Here is a 13,709-nt window from a genome sequence, read left to right as displayed (position 1 = left end):
TGCATGGGCAGGCAGATTCTTTACCACTAGCATCACCTGGGCAGTTGGCTCCAAAATAACTATTGCATAAGAGGACAAAAAAGCCTGAGAAAACTCTGGTTCTTTGATTCTATAGATTAAAACACACATTTCAGCTAGAGCTGGTAGGTGGCATCAACAAACAAACAAACTTCAAACCCAAACAGCACACATAGCAAGCTGGTTTGCAATAGCTGGAAAGCTGGCTGAGTATGTCACACTTACAGATTTCAGGATCCCTGTGGCATCTTCATGCAGCCATGTAGGGTAGACCACTTCATCGTTCAGTATGGCCTCAAAGAGGTCATCTTCGTTTTCTGCCTCAAAGGGCGCGTGGCCACACAGCATCTCGTAGAGCAGCACGCCCATAGCCCACCAGTCCACCGCGGGCCCGTAGAGCATCTCCTGGAGGATCTGTGCAAAGGGGTGATGTGAGAGGAGCTCTGTGCATCTGATGAACAAATGCACCCTTAATGACTACAGAAAATGAAGGATTAGAAGCTGAAGTAAAGCAAGGGAATTTCCTGCACTCCATGTATGTTTCAGTCCATCTCTAGATTGGGGTCTATTTTCCTGGGGTCAAATCAGAGGCCTTCTCATTCCGGTGGTCAAACATCTATGGTCTACTTAGGCCAAAGTAATAGTATACACAGATCCAAACCAGAAAGTGCTTTGGGACTATCTCTGTGGAGGAGGAGATGGGCTCACTCACTCATATGGGGGCAATTCAAGAGCTTGTGGTTATTTCTACCAAATGGGGACAGGATCAAAGCTCTGCGTAGAGACAAAGAAGAAAATTAAATGGGCCAGGTGTAGAGTGCACTTTGACCTCATTCAGGGCTAAACCCTGAAGCCACTGCAAAGTTTACAACTCTTTTGGACTTGAATTTGTACTGGGAGAAACTGAGGACATTTTCAGCCATCATTCACCCAAGGAGCCAGAGAGGAGTCTGGAGGTGTCAGCTTTCAACACTGCCCACAAGCTGCAGCGTCTGCTTGGCCCTGCCTTTCTGATGGGGCTGCTGGGGAATCTGGACTCCCAAAGCTGCTTAAGCAATGAGCACACTCACCTCCGGAGCAATGTAGTCGGGCGTGCCGCAGAAGGTGGCCGTGGTGACCCCGTTGCAGATCCCCTCCTTGCACATCCCGAAATCTGCCAGTTTGCAGTGGCCCTCGTGGTCCAACAGTACATTGTCCAGTTTCAGATCTCTGCAAGAAACACAGAGCAGCAAATATGGTGGGGCAGCCGGGCCCAAACCATCTACCTGGCTGAGCTGGGTCACGAGACGGGGGGGGTCACACAGCCAGGAGAGCTTTCTGTACCCACACTTCAAAGGCGAGACACCTTTTTGTGTTATCTGGATAAGAGCGGATATAAGATATCCACTCTCAAAATCTGCCTCGTGGTCCTGGATGATGGTTCCATCTGAATGGGCTAACCACATATCAAAACACAGGCTGCCCATTAAAAAGTGACAGTGCGACTGCCAGGCTTCCCACTGACCACCTATCCAGGAGACATCCACCCACCCTACACCCTGTTCTGTGGCATCTATCTCTGCCCACTGGCCTTCGCTCGGTGAAGTCCTGGAGCACATGGCCACTGTGCAGCACACACTGTGACAGGCATCAAGAGCAAGACGATCCTTCTCCCTAAGGAACGCACTGTGTGTTCGGAAGACAGATATTCACTAGACTGTCAGCTCCACGGAGGAGGCATCAGATGCATCTGGGTCACACTGTGCCTAGCATAGTGCACTCAATAAATCTTTGTTCAAAGTATATACACATAGATGAGTGTGTGTGTGTGTGTAGATACATAAATATGTGTGTATACATACACACATATATTGGGGGAAAGAGGAAAGGAGAGTGATGGGGAGGGAGACAGAACCAACTGTTGTGTAATACAAGTGGCATGAGAGAAAGAAGAACCATGTGCTGTGAGAGAAAAACAAGAAGGAACAGTTCATTCCTATTAATGGCAGGACAGAGGTCTGTTCCACAGTAGAGGCAGAAATTGAGCTGGGCCTTACAGCATGAGTCAGTCTTCTAGGTGGGGAAGCGGTATGAGATGGTCACTGTGGGCAGGTGGACAGGGCCCGTGCACAGAGCAAGAGCAGAGATGCAGGTGGGCTCAGGAACCCCATGTGGCATAGGATGACTGACATGAAAACACAGGCCATCAAAATGCCAGGGCTAGAAAGCAGAGTTAAGTCCACACTGTGAAGGGCCCTGCATATCACACGAAGGAATTCTGATGCTTAGATATTAGGCAAATGTGACCCACTGAAGCTCTCTAAGTTTTCCAGCTGATGAGAAAAGATCATCTAGAGGGAAGCTGAGAGAATCCAGGGAAGAGATGTTAAGACCTGAACTAGGACAGTAACAGATGGAATGACAAGTAGGGATCAGTCAGCAGTGCTTTAGTGAAAACATGATCAGGATTAAGGCCTGATGACCACTTAGAGATGGATGAGGAGAAGCAGCAGCAGAACTGATGACTCCTGGGTTTCTGCCTTAGATTCAGTGGGTTAGTGGGGACACTAATGACCAGGGAAAAGCAAAACAGGAGTGAGAACAGAGTTTGTTTGGGTATAGCCCAGATACATAGAAACCTCAGTTATTACGGTGAGTGCAGGGCAAAGGCACTCACCCTCCCTTCCCTAATCTGGAGCAGAATCCAATCAAGGGAAGTGAGTTTCCAGCAGCAGAACTGCTTGGTGAAAGGTATTGATGGAGGTAGGAACATGGGTCAAATGTCAATAAAACTGCAAATGAAAGGCAGTGCTCCTAAACACCCCCTCCCCGACATAGGCTTCTGGCACCGTCTCCCATTGCCACACATAACATAACAGAGGGAAGCTGGCACCACAGCAAGCTGGGAAAGAGTCCCACACACCTACATCCCATGTAGGCCTCTCAGTCTAGCCTTGGGGGAGGATCGGGGGAGCAGCCCTGCCTACAGGGCAACAACCTCCACCCATTGATCCTTGAAGGAAAGATGTGCTCAGAGGCAAAGACATTGGCTTAGCAGTGAAGGAGGCTGCCCAGCCAGCAGGGATGTTAGACGACCACCCTGACCTGGAGGTCTGCAGTCAACTGCCAGGGGGGAAGCTGCAGTAGCCGCAGCCTCCTGGGGCTGTGCTATGCGGAGTGATGGTGGCCCCTCACTGGGCCTCTCCACAGTGGGGGCTACTGACTGCTGCTCTGGGCCTTCACATCCCCAGGGGGCTGTGTTGGGGCATTCATGGCTCTGTTTTCCCATGTCTTCCCATCTCTGCTCTGACAATAAAGGCCTGTTGGGCTGATCGGCCCAAATGGAAAGGCTGGTCTCTGTCCAGCCTGGGATCACATTGCGACTCGGGGGAGGCGGGTGATGACAGAACTGGCAAGACTGGTTTCCACACTGGGCCCTGAGAGTTGATGCGGCCAGACCACGTGGGACCTGCAGACAGGGGTCACTGGAAGCCACCCAGGAAGGAGCACCAAGTCCCATTTTCCAGGAATCTGTGGATAAGCAAGATGAGAGCAGCAGCACTTTCTCAGGCCAGCCTCCACTCTGAGCTCATGCTCCAGGCGTCTCCCGGGAGACAGGCGGAGATAAACTGGGTGCCTGTGCAGCCACTTCAGCAATGCGAGGCTCCTCCACCTCTAAACCAGACTCGGCCCCGGCCCCCCAGTCAGCCTCCTGCCCCTTTCCTGGGCAGAGTCCCACTTCTCACACAAGCTTTCAGTAGGCTCTGCTCTGTGGAAACCATGTCCTCCTCCATTGCCCTCTCAACACACACACAGTATGAGCAAGATTTATTAGCCCACATGAAGGCAGGATCCCAGAAGAACAGGTGTGTGTGTTGTCAGGGGGCAGGAAGGATTCTGGTTACAGCCACTGTCAAGAGCATGGTCTCAGTCATTCTTCTAAAAGTGGTTTCAGACTCAAGGCCCTGTTAGCGCCTGGTTGTCTGGCTCCTCTGGGGACTCATCAGTCCAAACACTGTCATCTCTAATCTCCACCAGCCACTTCTCATCTGCAGCTCTAGGAGGGATCAAGGCCTTAGGGGATCTGAGCCTTGGGGCTGGCTTTATCAGCACCATGTTCCAGCCCAGCAGCCCACATCTGTGTGGTCCTACACTCAGAGACCTCTGACTCTCACACTGCCAGAAAGAGTAGCTGCATTTCTAAAATCTCCTGAAGCCACTGTGCTTGCTGAGAGCTTGGAAAGGATCTCCTTGGGTAGAAGAAGCAAGTGCTAACAGAAACTTACAATGGTCTAAAGAGCCGACCTGAGATTGCTCAAGAGAGCTTGTGACTAACGTCCCAGCTAAGAGGTTTGACTGCTTATTACTCAGCAACTGTCACAGGTATCAGGACTTGTTCAGGGAGGGAAAAGCGCTTTGTCATCAGTTTCATACGCTGCCCATCACAATGCCCTCTGCACAGGGAAGTCTTGGGACACGGCCCCGCTGCTCAGGACAAGGAACTGAGCGGCCCTAGTGATGTGATTTGGCCTGGTCATAGGATGCCCCAGGGCAGAGAGGCCAGTTCTACACCTCAGTCCTGATTTTGCAGTCTCCTTTTAGGCATTTTCAGAACTGGACCAGCCTTGAGGGAAATGCTATTGCTGATTTCATGCCAAGTACTACCTAAGCCCCTGCTGCTGGGAAAGACTGAAGGCGGGAGGAGAAGGGGATGACAGAGGATGCGATGGTTGGATGGCATCACCGACTCAATGGACATGAGTTTGAGCAAGCTCCAGGAGTTCGTGATGGACAGGGAAGCCTGGTGTGCTAGAGTCCATGGGGTGGCAAAGAGTCGGACACAACTGAGCAACTGAACTGAACTACCTAACAGGATAAAACTCTCAACCAGAAATAATAAGGGGGTTTAATTAAGAGCGTAAGATAACCTGAGGATTCAATTCTTCCCTCAGCCCATATGTCTCAAACCTCCACTGTGAGGTCTGTGCTGATGTCCCCAGATAGTCAGCTCTGCCCCCAGAGCACCCAGTTCACAGCTCTGTGACCGACAACTTTCACTGCATTCTGTTCATACACCTGTCTCACCCGTTGGCTGGGGCTGAGCCTTATTGCTCCCTAGCCTCAGTGCACGCCTGGCACAAGATGCTGACCAAAGAGATAAATGGAGACATTTGGATGGGTCACAGTGAGTTGCACCAGCCAATTCAGAGCCTATTTTATTTTGGGGGAAAGGAATGAAGTTCCATAAACTTCACTGGGACCCTTGTGCCAAAGTAATTAAACCTACAAAAATCCAAGTGCTTTTCCTCTTGGAGAAAGATGCCAGGGGTGAAAGAAAGAGCCCCGAAATATAATAAATTCAAATTCTTTGCTTTAGAGGAGCCGGGGGAAAAGACACCACTTTAGGAGGGGCAAGCAGAGAGGACCCAAGCATAATCCTTTCCCCTTGCTCACACGCATATGAAAGAGGAGAACACGAGCCATTTGTGGCTATTGTCAGCTTCCACTCTAAGGGTAAACAGCTATCTTCACTTAAAGAAAAAAAACCAAAGCAAAAAAAAAAAAAAAAAAAGTCACTCTTTGACTCCTGAATTGAATATGAAATAGGCAGAGAAGTCAGTTTTGGGCTTTGGACTTCCTCAGCCTCCCCAGCCAACATGTAAGTCAGCAGCCGAAGTTAACAAGGCTCCACAATGAAGATTACAAGTTCATACAGGGCACAGGCTCAGATCCTAAAACACCAAATACACAATTCTGGCCTCATCATTCATTAGCTTATTGAGCAGTGGTATTTAATAGCTCTACCTTTGTTATGCAAGCACAGAAGGGTAGAAAGAGTTATTTTATCCTCCCTGATGGTCTGAAAGGTACATTGTTCTTGCTGGGGTAATGAGGGTTACTTAAAATGCCCACAGTGGTTTCAGAGAGGATTCTGAAGTGGTTGAAAACAAAGGAAATTCAGAAATTGTATTTGTTTTGTTTCCACCATGAGCTATTCTGAGAGTCATAAAACAGAATGACAGGAGTCTTACTGCTTAGACCTCTGGACTCAGTTATTCTTCCAAAAGAAATAAAGAGCAGTGAGTTGAGACTGGCTCCTTGAACAACAATGTATCTAAGAGGTTATTCAGAAGCTATTTTTCATGTATCTTAAAAAATTTTATCATGGAACATTTCAAACTTATATGAAAGTATGGTGAATAATATAACAACTCCTGTAGTGATCACACAGCAAAAACAGCTATCAATGCCCAATCGTGTTTCAACTGTACTTCTACTCCCTTCTTGACCCGTCTTTTTTGTCGGATCTGGAAGCAAATCCAAAATATGAAATCGCCTCATCTATCCATATTTTAACATCTAAATCTAAAAGACTATTTTTTAGATAAAGTACAACTTTGCTATTAGTTATCCTAAAATATACAGTCAATATACTATTTTAAGTATACTGCTTTTTGTCTGTTTGCTCATTTGGGTGTGTGTGTGTGTATGTGTGTGCGTGTGTCTAGATGAGGATGGTAACAAAACAACAACAACAACGATTAGTGTCAGTAGTAGTAACATACACTGAATGTTCACTAAATGCTAAGTGCTTCATCCACATTCTTATTTTACCTTCAAAACAACCCTATGAAGTAAGGTCTACATCAACATCATTTAGTGATCCAGGGATAAAGTCAGGATTTGAATTCAGTTCTGCTCACTGCCCTCTAAGTCCCGGGCTCCAAACCCACCACAGTAGGCACCCTCTCTTCCATCAGTGCCACTGTGTCACTGGCTGATTCTCCTGGTAGGCGGTTTCCTGAGAGAACTTCATCAGCTGAAACAAGAACCATCTGAAAATCAACAAATATCCTGAGACTGATTTGCCAAATAATGTGTCACATTTTTGTGACACATTATTAAATGCATAATCAAAATTCGAGAAAAATAAATTTTTTGTTTGGTTCTTAACTTTTGTGTGGAGGAGTTGATTGGATTTCACACAATCCTTGAAGGTACTGGAGTAGGGGAACACATAGCAAATCTCTTTCGAGTTGTCAAATACTATGACGATAACTCTAAGGATAACTTTTCTAAGGAAGAAAAGCTGACATGTAGGCAAGAGTTAAGGGGTGGCATTTGCCAAGAAAGTGAATTTGGATTATGATCTTAGTCTCAAAACAAAACCATTTAGGGTTAGTTTGTGTTTTAAATATCTGGGTTTATATAAACTTGACAGTTTTTTGAAGCAGGGCCAATTGTATTAAATTGGTAAAAGAATTCTACAACGTCACTGAAAAAGCAAAAGCCTAAAATGTGGTTTTATCACATGTTATAGTAATGCCATTTATGTGCTATCTAACAGAAGACATTCAGTCATTCGTTCATCCAACAAATCTCTGGGTACCATCCATGAGCCAGGCAATATGCAAGGGGCTCAGAAGATTAAAGGAGACAGGAAAGAGCAGGAGCCTCATACAGCAGGGCCCAGTGATGATTTCAGTCTTTGGTCCAAGAGGGGAAAAAAAAAAAAAAACAAACCATTGAAAGGTCTTACACAGGAGAAGGATGGCATTAATCTGATTTTACAACAAGCCCCTCCAGCTACAAGGAAAACAGGTCAGAGGGGAAGAGATAGAACATGAAGAGACCAGTGGGGAAGCTACTAAAGGAATCAGAAAAGAACTGATGGTTGTCTGGACCAGGGTGGGGCAGTAATGTAAAGAGAACCAGACAGATGGAAAACCACCAGAGGAAGAAAGTAATAGGATTTAGTAATGGAAAGATGTAGAAGGTAAAAAAAGAAGAACGTATGAGCATGTTCTGGTTCAAAGAATTTATTTTGGACATATTGTGTTTTTTAGACATCTGAGTAGACATGTTTAATGGGCAGCTGAATATACACTGCTAGAGCTTAGATGAAAGGCCAGGCCAGGGATAGAAAATGACGAGTCATTAGTTGGGTGTGGATGATCACCTGGGGAGAGAGAATGGAATGGAAAGGCAAAGGCTTGGGATGAAGCTCTGCAAAGAGCATCCTGAGTATAACATCCCTGGTCATTTTCACACTCAGACCACAAACACTTTGTTGTTCAGTCACTCAGTCGTGTTCGACTCTTTGTGACCCCATGGACTATAGCACGCCAGGTTTCCGAGGCCTTCACTATCTCCCTGAGCTTGCTCAAACTCATGTCCATTGAGTTAATGATGCCATTCAACCATCTCATCCTCTGTCGCCTCCTTCTCCTCCCGTCCTCAATCTTTTCCAGCATCAGGATCTTTTCCAGTGAGATAAATTATAGTCAGAGTGGGTAGCACAACTGAGTACCAGGAAGGAAAGATCCAACTCTTTTGCCTCCAATGAACCATATGTAGTCCTGTTAAGATTTAAAAGGCTTAGAAAATGTTACCTTTTCACATTCAAACCCATGTCTTGAATTCTTTCTAGGTTAAACTCTCAACCTCTGCTACATAAAGGGATCCTTTGGGGAGTGTAGATTTAGGTCTTTTACTTTACAAAAATGTTTGTTGTTGTATTGTGCATAACAGAGCAAATTTTGGAAGCAAGCTAAATTATTTATTAAGAGGGGAACAGCTAAACAAATTATGGTATATCCATGACAGAATTTTATGAAGGCTATTAAAATTGTATGAGGTATAATGAAGGACAAACAAACCAGGGAAATGTTTATGACAGAAATTTTGTCTTTTGAAAATGATTTCTTTTGTGATTATTCAAGTACTATTTTCATTATCTTAAATTCTGTCATTCCTGAAAAAAATTATGGAGAAAACAAGAACAGGTTTATAGTCATAGAATCTTTTCTTAGTGCTACACTAACAAATGTTATGAAGTAACTTACTTTTCTCACTTAATGAACTTTTGGACATATTTCTATATCTTGTAGATCTGCCTCATTCTTTGTAATGGTTACATAAAATTCCATTATAAAGGTGTTCCATAATTTAATTAGGTCCTTCTCCATAAATGTGTAGATTTTTTTCTAATTGCTTGCATCTTTACCCACATTACTCCATGTGTCCATGGAGTAACGAACATTATTTGCACTCTTGTAGAAGGGTTACATTTTTAGAAGTAGAAATGCTGTGTTAAACTGTACAAATGTTTAAAATTTAAACAGAGTTGAGTAACTGCCCTCTAAAAAGCTGGCACCAACTTATACTCCCACCAATAGTGTACAAGAGCGTCCATTTACCTTCCTTATTCAAGTTAGATGTAATCACCCTTCTATCCTTGCCAATTTGCCAGGGGAAAATGATCTCACTGTCTTACCTTCATTTCTTGATTATTGAGATTGAACTTAAAAAAAAAATCTATATGGTTAATGGCCATTTGTATTTCTTCTGCCTGTTGCCTAGTCACAAGTTTTACCTGTTTTAAAATTTGAGTTAGTTTTTGGATTACATTGTAGAGATTCATTACACATAATGGACAGCAGTAATTTGTTAATTGGTTGCAAATATTATTGTTCAGCTTGTTTTGTTTATGATAACTTCCATATTTTTATATAATCAAATCTATCAATCTTTTTATAGCTGCTGGGTTTCATGACTTATTTACAGGATGATACAATTCTAAATGAAAAAGCAGAACACAAAATTGTACTTTCAATATTCTCTTAATTATGTTACAACTGTTGGAGAGGGAAGGAAGAAAGACAGGAGGGAGAAGGGAGAGTTGGGAAAAGCTAAAAGATTACAAGTCTAGGTGATATGTTCACCAATGATTTTTTCTTTTTTGTACTTTCTAAATTTTTTTGTAGGAATTACATATTAATTTGATAACCAGGAAAAAGTCATAAGATATGTATTTATATATTTTGGCTTTAGTCCTTTTCTTTAGTCTCTCTACTCTCTCAGGCTATAATTCCCAACAAAGATGTGTAGGGAAAGTGATCTACTGGTAGGAGTGGAAACGATTTATTCTGGAAACCAGGTTGCTAGGGCATGTTGAAAAAAATTGCCCTACTTCCTTAGGGAATGTGAACATTTGTGTACTTGGAATTCTGATCTGTTGTCATAAGCTCATTTTTTTTAACCAATGAAATTATTTAAAGTGTCTCACATATATGAAATTACCATGAATGGCATTGATATTTTCAAATGCTCCATGATATGTCCCTAAAGTCTTAATGAACTTAAAGATGAAAATGAGGCCCCTGCTAAATGAAGCAACGTTCTGAATTATTAAATGAGGTCCCCATGCCATTTGTCCTCATAAAGTGACATTTTAGTGGTGTTTGTGAGGCTGATCTATTGCAACACTGGCTTAAGAACTAATATATGAAGCATGAACATTCATCATTATGAGAGTGAATGTAAAATAACTTATTTTCTAGTGAATGAAAAACAGTAAAACAATTTCCAACCCAGAAAATGTTAGAAGCTCCTCTGTGGCTCTTTTCCCCTACCTTTTCATATTTCTTCCCAACAGCTACTTGAGGTGGGAAATGATCATAAAAAATGACTCTGTGGCAAGGCTGGCTATTACACCCCCTTTAAAACAGAGCCAGAGACTCACAAACGAACCCCCGCAGGCCAGGTGCTGGGCTCCGTCCAGCTCTGCTGTTTGGTGCACTTGATACACAGGCAGCTCGTTTCCGCCATCACCCCTGTGTACACACAGGACCAACTTGAGCAAAGGGACTGAGAAATCTCCCCCTGCCTTGTCTGATGATAGGGAAAAAAGAAGCACAAAGAAAACACTCGCGGACTCTCTGGACAAATGCAAGAGGCAATGAGTTTGGCTAATGTCCACCCTGTGCGGATCACACACCTCCTGAGGACCATCAGATGAATGAGCCATCAAACTGGCAGTTGAGCCTTCCATTTTTTTTTTTTCATTCCACTTTCCCCTACACTTCCAGGAGGGTTGAAATTCCCTGGCTGAAGCAGCACAAATTTATTTAGGAGCTCCTTACAGTACTTTTATTTTATAGTTGCCAAGAAAAAACTCTCACCGATCCTTCTTGTCAAAACACTTCCTACGAGATGCCTTGCAGCATCCCGTGGGAGAGCAGGAGGCAGAGCAGAGGGCTTGGGACAAAGACACCAAGGAGATGCAGCTCCTTGGTGGCCAGGGACCTTCTGGCCATCGGGCCTAGCTCCAACAGAGAAGAGATGCTGGGTACAACGTCTGACCTGGACTTGATGACTCAGGGGAACAAAGTGATCAACAAGCTGAATCCTCCTTTAACTACACAGGCCCCCTACTGCAGAGAGCCAAGTGCAACTGACCCATGGAAAACCACCTGCCAGGGCAGCTTGGCTTCCCAACCATAGAAATACAACAAGGAAATAAAGGTTCTCCAGCTGCAAGATCACCAACAGCATCAGCGAGTCATGGGATTCTGAGAGCCTGCAAGCTGGGGTCAGGGTAGGCAGGCAGAAGCTCCTCACTGGCTGGCTTCTTGCAGGGCATGTGCACAAAGATGAGGATGGAAAGATTTCCAATAAGGAGGAATCAGAACACGGCTCCTTCCTAAGCAGGAGGAGTCTAAGGACAATTGGGGCAGCTGTGGACCAGATGGGGATGACAGATCCTACCAGGGTTATGTTGGACACACAGCACCAATACCAACAAACAGGTTCATAGAGTGCGGCTCTGTTAACATTACAGGGCACATGGCACTAGGAAATGCCAGCCGTGGTTGCTGCCATCATTGCTGGAGACAATGGAGACAGTGTAAATAAGGGACAATGAGAATCCTAACCTGTCCAGCTGTGGCTACTAGCTCCCTCAAAGGAAACCCAGGGCTCTTCTGACTAATGGGGCTAGATCCTGTTACTGAGGCAGTTCCCTGAAGAGAGTCCACCGAGAAGAGATAGTAATGTCCCTCCTTTGCCAGGGTTACTACCTGTGGTGAACAAGTAGCAAGAGTTAGGTTGCTGAAGTTAGGATTGGATGCTGAAGGAACATGCGGCCTTGCAGAATATGTCAAGGGGACATGGGTACTACTGGGAGGGGGTGATGAGGAATAGTTTATGGCAGGAAGGAGTAGAGTTTATAGCCCCAACCCAGGAACGGATATGCTTGGCAAATGGCTAAACACAAATCTTTGCCAGCATTAGTAATACCTTACACAATAGCAATTTCAGAGGGGAGAGGCGGGGAAGGGAGATGGAGGGAGACCATGGCTGACTTGAAGAGGAACTTTCAGCCACACCTATAGGTCTCATCCAGTTATCTGCTCTCCCCATCGGAGAAGAAACCTGAGCCATCTAAAGGAAAGTCTCTGAAAAGCCCAAGGACACCTGGAGTTCAGAGGCACTCCCAGGTCCTAGGAATTCAATGGAAACCTCACATCTTAGTTATGGCTTATACTCGGTACTGCTTTGTCTTCTAATTCTGTTTTGCACAAAACGTCTTGCTTTCCCCAATCAGATTACAAACTCCAAGAGCAGGCCTGGAATATTCCACAGGTCATTTCCAGACTACTGATCACAAGCTGGGTGCAGGGCAGCAACACACATCTGAGTTCTTTCCAAGAAGGAACTTTACTGGTTTCCTCCTAATGCTATGCATATCAGAGCAAAATGTGGAAAGCATCAAAATTTCCCCTCAGACATTCCCTTTGGGAGAAGTCATTGCTACTTCCTCAACACCTACCCTATCTGTTCCCAGGACTTAGTCTTGAAACCAAAGAGCCCATGTTTTTCAAGAAACCATTTACATTGTTCACTTTGAAATACATGAGCACTTATATGTGGAGATGTTGTCCAAAGACTCCCCAATTTTATGTAGCTGAGCGCCGAAGAATTGATGCTTTTGAACTGTGGTGTTGGAGAAGGCTCTTGAGAGTCCCTTGGACTGCAAGGAGATCCAACCAGTCCATTCTGAAGGAGATCAGCCCTGGGATTTCTTTGGAAGGACTGATGCTAAAGCTGAAACTCCAGTACTTTGGCCACCTGACGCGAAGAGTTGACTCATTGGAAAAGACTCTGATTGGGAAGGAGGGATTGGGGGCAGGAGGAAAAAGGGACGACAGAGGATGAGATGGCTGGATGGCATCACTGACTCGATGGACGTGAGTCTGAGTGAACTCCGGGAGTTGGTGATGGACAGGGAGGCCTGGCGTGCTGCGATTTATGGGGTCGCAAAGAGTCAGACACAACTGAGCGACTGAACTGAACTGAATATTCTTTTTAATTGAACAAACTCCAGAAGATAGTGAATGACATGGAAGCTGGCATGCTGGAGTCCATGGGGTCACAAAGAGTCAGACACAACAACAATTCTTCTTATTCATCTGTTAAATGCATAAGTGAGAACCATGATAACATCCTATGATCTTAAAAATCAACAGAATTCACAAATCAGGAGGAAATGTATTTTTAGCTTGTGCATCTTAGTTTTGCTTTGGAAAGTATCACCTAACTTGCAAGCAAAAGTAGGAGATGAACACAGCTTTTGAGAGGAGATTAACATTCTTCTTGCCTGAATGCTGGAGTAATCTTGATCCAATAAATATAGGCTATTTCAGTTTGGTAATTTTCCCAGCACCTCAGTTTCTCTGTTAAAACATTGTTAAGGTCACAAGGTGATCAATCTTAGTCTAAACAGACCCTAACCTTGGATTTCACTTCATAAATAACCCATGCCACAGCATTATACATGCCTCTATGTATATTTAAAAAGCAATCTAAAGATCTATTGCAAATGTAAAGTCTCATGCAACAATAACTATTTTCTGAAAGTGAAAGTCACT

At 44.5% G+C, this 13,709-nt stretch overlaps 1 protein-coding gene across 1 annotated transcript in view; it reads right to left on the bottom strand.

The window, feature by feature from the left end:
- Window positions 1-13,709, bottom strand: part of PRKCH (protein kinase C eta) — a 232,723-nt gene that overhangs the window by 22,878 nt on the left and 196,136 nt on the right. The window contains exons 11-12 of the mRNA XM_027554264.1: window positions 1,089-1,227; window positions 244-432 (exon numbers count right to left, since the gene is read on the bottom strand). Of these exons, the coding sequence (XP_027410065.1) occupies window positions 244-432; window positions 1,089-1,227 (328 nt within the window). The remainder of the gene's footprint in view (window positions 1-243; window positions 433-1,088; window positions 1,228-13,709) is intronic.

This window comes from Bos indicus x Bos taurus, chromosome 10 (assembly GCF_003369695.1).
Source record: "Bos indicus x Bos taurus breed Angus x Brahman F1 hybrid chromosome 10, Bos_hybrid_MaternalHap_v2.0, whole genome shotgun sequence".
In the NCBI taxonomy this organism is placed as follows: domain Eukaryota; kingdom Metazoa; phylum Chordata; class Mammalia; order Artiodactyla; family Bovidae; genus Bos; species Bos indicus x Bos taurus.
Note: the sequence above shows the minus strand (reverse complement) of the source record. Positions and strands in the feature narration are given on the sequence as shown.